This window comes from Etheostoma spectabile, chromosome 10 (genome assembly GCF_008692095.1).
Source record: "Etheostoma spectabile isolate EspeVRDwgs_2016 chromosome 10, UIUC_Espe_1.0, whole genome shotgun sequence".
Taxonomy (NCBI): Eukaryota; Metazoa; Chordata; class Actinopteri; order Perciformes; family Percidae; genus Etheostoma; species Etheostoma spectabile.
Genome location: NC_045742.1, coordinates 7637647 through 7645218, shown reverse-complemented (window position 1 = coordinate 7645218; position 7572 = coordinate 7637647). Strand labels below are relative to the sequence as shown.

Here is a 7572-nt window from a genome sequence, read left to right as displayed (position 1 = left end):
CTCTAGCAGGAGGATAACACGGTGTAGGCAGCACCAATTGGTTTAGTTTCATTTTTCTCTCTACTGACAGCACTCCAAATTTACAAACAAAGCTACATGTTGAAATCGACTGCCATTCTCCTTTAATGCTTGTCAGAATTTTCTTATTGTCAACAAATTCCATTAAAAGACCAAAACCAACAATGAGCCAATCCTACTAACAAATACCATCAATGTAAACAAATCCTTAAATAGCAAACAATGACATAGGCACTCTTGTTTATTTTAACTTAATCCCACATACACCTTATCCTTCTCCCAAGTTATTGACATACTAAATTTCTCCCCAACTAAGAAATGCACTATTTACTTCTATTTTAGTAAGGTTTGCTAAAAACTATGGTGGAAAACTGCTTTAGGAAACCACTGCGTAAAAACAGAGACATATCGCCAAATACCCTTATTATGTAAGTGTGTTCACTATTTTAGCTGTTAAAATACTTAACAAGGTTAATATAGATAATAAACTACATCTGAAGATGAGGCTTAAACAGCGGACATCACACTGCCTCTACCACATGTGCCACAGATTTAATTTCAGATACTGGATATACTATTTATTTACTAAATGTATGTAGATTAATTGAAATACTTTATTTAATTTGGATGGTTGCTTTAAAAAGGTGTTCTTCTCAGATTCTCACCCTTTAATAAAATGAAGGTGATTGTAATTCACATATGCAGTGACAGTATTTTACCTGAGGGCTTTGCTATATTTGTTGACAGCAGCTTTCCAGTCTTGATTCTTAAAAAGACTGTTTCCAATGTTCTTCACATCCTCAGCAACAGACAGAACTTTGTCAACCTGTAAGCAAACAGCAAGAAACAGAATCAGACCGGTTGTGAACAAAACAGACTAAAGTACTTTATTTTGAGTTCAAATCAGACTCAAATGCATTATAAAAACCCATCATCCCTTATTTTGGGGACAAGCCCTTGAACTTGCTTAATAGTAGTATACTTTGAGTGTTTGCTATGCTTAACGTGTGCTGGATTAATAATGTGCACATTCCCTGCCAAAGTGGTGCTATAACAGAGTCCCTAAGAGCTTTTTGCTATCTGCCAAAGTCCGCCCGTTTCCTTTAAGATCAAAGACTTCACGGATACTTACATCTTTAAAGTCGACGTCAGAGTCCTCGGGGAAGTCTGGGTGCGTGTCCCCTGATCCATCGCGTGGTCCAGTGCCCCAGCTGTCCCCATCCTTATGCTCACCACAGTCTCCTATGGCACATGGCTGCAAAAGTAGACATTAGCAGAGGTTTTAGCACTTACCTTTGTAAGAGTAGGTGCCAACTTTGTAAAAGTGTAAATGGATTATTTTTTAATTAAACTCTACCAATTTTAACTGAAAACATTTACCTTAACAGGAGCGTCCTCATTAGTCTCAATAGACTCCAGCATTTTTACGATTCCCATTCCTTTTAACACTTGTCCGAAGACTACATGCTTGTCGTCTAAGTGTGGAGTGGGCACAGTAGTTATGAAGAACTGGGAGCCATTGGTGTTTGGCCCGGCATTCGCCATGCTTAGCAGACCCACTTTGTCATGCTACATTGAAAAGGAAATAAATTATTACAATAGACAAAAGAAGGCACTACAGAGACAAATGCACAAATATGGAGGTTTTGATTATTTCAGTTATTCAAGAACAGGTTTGAATTGTTAGGCCTTTTGCCTATTTAGTTGAACACAATAGAGGGAGAGTCCAGGGAGCTAGAGATAGACTCCAGATTCCAGTATACTCCTCAAAAAAATGAGTCACTTGGACATCCTGGAGGGATAGGTCAATTTCCATTTCCATGCATTTGTGTCTAATAGACTGATCTGACCAAAAATCTTTGACTTTGGTCCAGTATTGAGCGAAATCTCAGTGACGGGAACCGAACTACAATGTAACCTAATGGGGCAATTGTGGAGCCTTGCTTTTTGTCCAATAAAAGTGTTTTTTTTTTTTGGTACTGACAGGCTCATATTGTTATTAAAAGTGTCTGACAAAATTATCGATCTCAGGACGTGACTATTTGTACGAAGACAGCCGTGGGGAGTCAAACAACACGAGAAAAAGGCGTTTAGGTAGTCTGTATAGAAATTATAGGCTCCTGTTATCTTAAAGATTTTCAATGTAATGGCTCAATATTTAAATGATTCTGACAATGTGGATGAGGTCGGTATAGTTCGAGGACCACATGTAGGCTATTCATTTGAGAGAGAGAGCGAAAGAGCGAGCGAGCTGCAGGGCTTGGGATATTGGTAGTGCTCCCGTGGGTGCTGTGTCCCTATATGCCCAAAGAATAGGTTGTCAAGAGTGGGACCTGTTGCTACCAGATCCCTGTGGTTGATATTGATCAATAATGTTGTCAGACACTTTTAATAACAATCTGAGCGTGTCAGTAGCACAAAAACAAAATCCTTTTTATCGGACAAAATCAAGGCTCCACAATTACCCCATCTTAGCTTTGTTCGCACTGGTTCATCATTGCAATCTTGCTCAATACAGCACCAAATTCAAAGTCTATTAGACACAAATGCTTCTGGAAATGAGGCCCAGGTTGAAAAAAACAATAGTTACCCTTTAAGTATCATACCTTATAGTGGAAGTTTTCATCCTCAAACTTCTCCCCGTAGATGCTCTCGCCCCCGGTGCCATTGTGGTTGGAGAAGTCACCTCCTTGGATCATGAACTTCTTGATGACTGCCAGAAACAAATTTACAGCCAAATTACTTTTCAGATAAATTAGACTGAATGTCAATAGTGAGTCAAGCGCCTTGATTTAAAAAAGCCAAGAGCCAAAGGCTCAACAAGCCTGTTAGTTACTTTACATATAATATACTATGTCTCATGACATTCATGCTTTAAAAGCATGAATAAGTGCCTTTAGTTTAACAATATTCAACAGCTGTTGGTTTAACTAACCATAATTGTGACTTTTTCCCCAGTCACCCCTTATATAATTAGCCAAGCAAGCAGTTTTAATTTCCATGGAGTTTGGTGAACTGGCAACTGAAATAAATGTTTTTTTTGTGTTTTTAAGATAGTTTTTTGGGGCATTTTCAGCCTTTATTTTTGACAAGACAGATGAAGATATGAAAGGGGAGAGAGAGGGGAAATGACATGCAGCAAAGGGCCGCAGGTCGGAGTCGAACCTGGACCCACTGCATTGAGGAGTAAACCTCCATATATGGGCGCCTTCTCTACCAACTGAACTATCTGGGCACCCAATAACTGTTTTAATGGGTCCAGTAAAGTAACTACAAATTCTCCAAAAGGCCCACAGCATTGGATGTAATTGTATGTACTTTTACACCCGTGCGTGTGTGTACGTGTGTGCGCTAAAACATCAAGGTGTCTTTTCAAACTGAAATGTCACGTTATATGCAGATGTGAAGGCTTTTTACTTCTGTGGAAAGGGCATCCTTTGAAATGAAGCGGTTTCCCAGTTGATTTTCCAGTGCCTTTCTCTCCAGTGCAGAGTGCCCGGAAGTTTTCTGCAGTTTTGGGGGTGATATCAGCAAACAGTTCCAGAACTATTCGGCCAGCTGTGGACAGGAAGAGAAAAATTGGCAATAACGTTACTGTACAAGTTTATTCACAGAATAGTGTAACTTACACTATGGTCTATGGGACGGTATGGACTAAGTCATCACATACTTCAGACATAAAATCATTATCTGTACCAAAAGCAATATAAAGTGGAGCATGGATATTGAGGTAACGTTATTTAGGAATGGACAAAATAGGCCTTGTCAGGCTAACTTTTACAGTAATCAATTTGTGGGCTGCAGCCAGAATGTAATCAATACAGCGCTTGTGTTGATATTAAGCTATCTACACATATGATTAATAATTACCGTCTGATTTTGAAATGACCATGGACGCTATCTTACAGTGTTATGACAGCAAAGCTAAATTTACAAGTCATTCTAGACAACACAGACACACGTGGTTTAAACTTAACGCTACAATCTCTCTAAATGAACGTTACTAGCTATTAGTTAGACTAAAAGCTAACTCACTTTTACTATTAGCGAACTGCTAATGTCGACGTTTTACATAGGGTCTGTTTTCTAAGGTGTAATGCTATTGGAAGCTTCTAGCATAAATGAATCCGTTTCAGCAAGTCACTAGAACGGGCGGATTGTGCTAGCTAAGCTAAAAAGGCTAACGTTAGCGGTTGAACTGGTAACGTTATCTAACATTAAAATTAAAATGTCCTGACCTCTTTCTCCTCCAATGTCTACGTCGAAGAAGACACGAGGGTTTTCGGGGTTTGAAGGCTTGTCAGACGGTACTGGGTGAGACATTTTAAGGACAGGGTGGTTTCAGACACTTGTTTCGGTTAACTTCGCTAGCTGTCTAAACCCGGCTGGTGTAACGTTACTGGAGCAGGTTAAACGAAGAAGAATGGACGCAATTACTTCCGGTGAGTAAATTCCAAAATAAAAGTATCTGTTGAAAATGCATTGCAGGATTTTTTGGTCGGTTAAGGCAACAAAATAACGAATACAGAAATGTACCCAAAATATAATTTTCCCAGCAAAATTCCAGTAAAAAAGTGCTTCCTGATTCTGATTAACATGGTTTAAAATCTAAAGTATATTAATGGTGCACAAATTACTTTCTTAAGACGCTCTTCTAATCTTAGCTTTTTTAACTTGCAAATACTGGATGTTTCTACCTCTTCGTGCCTCAGATAAAACAGGATAAATCTTGGGTTGACCCAGCATAGATAAATTGATAGATGATAGATGGATAGACAGATATTGATCCCAAAAAAATGGCAAATTATAGTGTTACAGCAGCAAAATATCAGTCACACAGCTGATAATTTTCCACATGTGTTCCACATTTCCACAAACGGTTTAACCTTAAAGGGTCCTAACCCCTATGGATCCCCTGCTGGTTTAGGATGAGATAAGATAAGACCTTTATTGATTTGGTTGTTGTTGTTGCTGCAGTAGGCTACAACAGAAACAACTAAAAAATAAACACAGATAAGTATATAAAGTAACATGAAAATAAGAGGTGCATAAACTAAAATTAAAACAGAACAAAAAATAGAAGCTATACAAGAGCATTTGGAGACAAAAGTGTGTGGTGACAGTGGTGCGATTAATATTAATAGAGGTTTTTGACTCGGCCTTCCATACTGATGCCCTCTGATACGTACAGTGTTGGGTTTCAACAAAATTCCATCACAACATGCCTTCAGGCAGGTGTCAGATTGAGGCCTGTCTATTATAGTGATGGCTTTGCCACAAATTGCAGTTGACCTCGAGAAATAGATGTCTGTGTGGCTCTTTACATGATAATTGATGGTCTCTCTTGTGGTAAACAATCCGTACAGTTATCGGCAACAGACATGACTTAATAAGATTGCTTTAGCTGTGGGGGATGGATTACCAGGTGCTTCGCATACAGGAATTGAAGGTCTGTGACACTGTGAGAGGGGAGAGGGACCTCTGATACTGTAAATAATACCAACTTGGTTATCGCTGTTATTTTTGGAGAAGATCTTCAGTTGGACGAATCAGTGCTGTATGTATATGTTGTACTGCCCGGCGCAGATTGTAAAAACTTTGACAAAGAGACAATTCAACCCTTGTTTGCCCAGTTTACGTATCAGATGTACTCTTCAGAATTCCATTGTGCATTACAAAAAGTGTGAGTGAACTCAATATGAACTTTCACTGGTGTAGAAGTATGCAAGGAAACAATCTGAGTCAATACTTATATATTATATCAAAACAGTGTGAATTTCTTCTGAATCATTCAGGCTGGAAGGCGTGAAAGATTAAATTAGTACTTAAGTCAACATGTTACGAAGATTACAAGCTGTTTATTCAAACTTCACACATCTCAATAACAGTCAGGTCCTCCAGCCGTCACGGATAGTAGAATGCCATCAGCTGTTTCAACTGTCTCTGTGAAACTTGGTGTTGACTTTGATTGAGTCATCCGTCATGTTCTTCCTGAGAGGAAACAAAAACAAATGCTCAAAGAAATGAATCAGGCAAGACTCAACTGACATCAGTGACCTGCATGTGTACCTACAGGGTGTGTTATGTTTTAATTTGTTTAATGTTCTTTCAAAGTCCCTTTTCTTCATAATGTTTCACATATCCAAAAGATATAAACAACCAATTGATTTGGTTTGAGAATTACTGGGAGCTAATGGCATTCAATGTGTTTTTTAAGTGCTATTATCTTAAGGAAACTCATTCTTTTTACCTTTAAAGCGCCTATGAACACTATGTAGTTCTCATGATTAAAATTAGGAAAATCTGTTACAAATATGTACAGTTTAGGATAAGTGATATCATAGACATAAGGTCTCACTGAGAGAACAATTACTGTAAAATATTTGACCCTGGCTGACTGATCAAGGCAACTATTCTACTTAAAATGACCTTTGCAGAGGTTTTCTACTTTCAGTGCTGGAGTTTTGATGTGCACTGACATTTTTTTAAAGGATGGAATTTGAAAAATGTAACCCCCTAAGCCACATTTTGACAGTGGCATGTGAAGGTAATTTCATTTTTTGTCCCTTTGTGGTAGTTTTGCATTTCTTTGTAGTGGTTTAATTGACTGTCCAACAGGAAATGTTAACAATCCCTTCATACAGAGGCTCTGGTCCAGGGGCTCCTGGGCCTGTCCCTGGCACAGACCTGTTCAGTTATCCATCCATGATACCAATAAGCCAACTACCGCTCCCCTTCTGACTCTGGTAGGGGGAGCACCTGCCCCCTTTTCTTCCTGAAGACTTTTACTGTACTGTAGGCTACAGGTAAGGGCTGGAAGGCTTGAGAGACTAGGAATCACTTGTAGTTTATCCTGTATTATTTGTTGTGCAGCTCGTGGATATGTTTCAATACGGATGTGGATTGCAACTACATCCCAGAATGCCAACCTTTAGAAAGTCATTTATCAGATCTCTTTACGTTTCGACTGATGTTTGCCTGGAGTAGCTTGTTGTCAGCAGTATAACAGCTGCCTATGCCTCTGCATACTTTAAGGGTCTAATGGTAGAACAGCTTGGGTCCCATATGTTGTTGATAATGCATATTTAAACAACTATCTACACAACTGTGATGGATGTGGCTCTATCTGCAAGAGCAATGCTACATAGAAAGGAAGTAGCTGCCTAAGCTGGGACTGGTCACCTTGAATCACTTATTCTCAGTGATTTTAAGTGTGATCTTTTGGGTTTTGCACTCTACAGTCATGTCAGTACATCCTAACACGTTTTACCTTTGCAGCATCTATTGTTATTGCTTGTCTAAAAAAAGAATGCATAGTTATTGGGTTATTGGGTATTTGAAACCTTATACTGGTTATATACAGTATAATTATTTTCTACGCATGAAGGTCTGGTGTATGCCCCTGTAAATATATTTTTTCTGTTCTCTTGTACAATATTGATTCAACTGGACTAATATGTTATTGTATTGTGTGTGTGTGTGCTAATTGAGTGGTTATAGAAGGGGCTGAATTCAGGAAACGTGTTGTGGATCACGTCTGAGGGATTGTGGGCC

At 38.8% G+C, this 7572-nt stretch overlaps 1 protein-coding gene across 1 annotated transcript in view; it reads right to left on the bottom strand.

The window, feature by feature from the left end:
• The window catches only part of ppid (peptidylprolyl isomerase D), a 7806-nt gene extending 3319 nt beyond the window's left edge, over positions 1-4487 (bottom strand). The window contains exons 1-6 of the mRNA XM_032527691.1: positions 4257-4487; positions 3436-3576; positions 2625-2731; positions 1399-1587; positions 1151-1273; positions 738-844 (exon numbers count right to left, since the gene is read on the bottom strand). Coding sequence (XP_032383582.1) covers positions 738-844; positions 1151-1273; positions 1399-1587; positions 2625-2731; positions 3436-3576; positions 4257-4341 — 752 coding nt within the window. The 5' untranslated portion in view covers positions 4342-4487. The remainder of the gene's footprint in view (positions 1-737; positions 845-1150; positions 1274-1398; positions 1588-2624; positions 2732-3435; positions 3577-4256) is intronic.
• Between the last annotated feature and the right edge of the window lie 3085 nt (positions 4488-7572).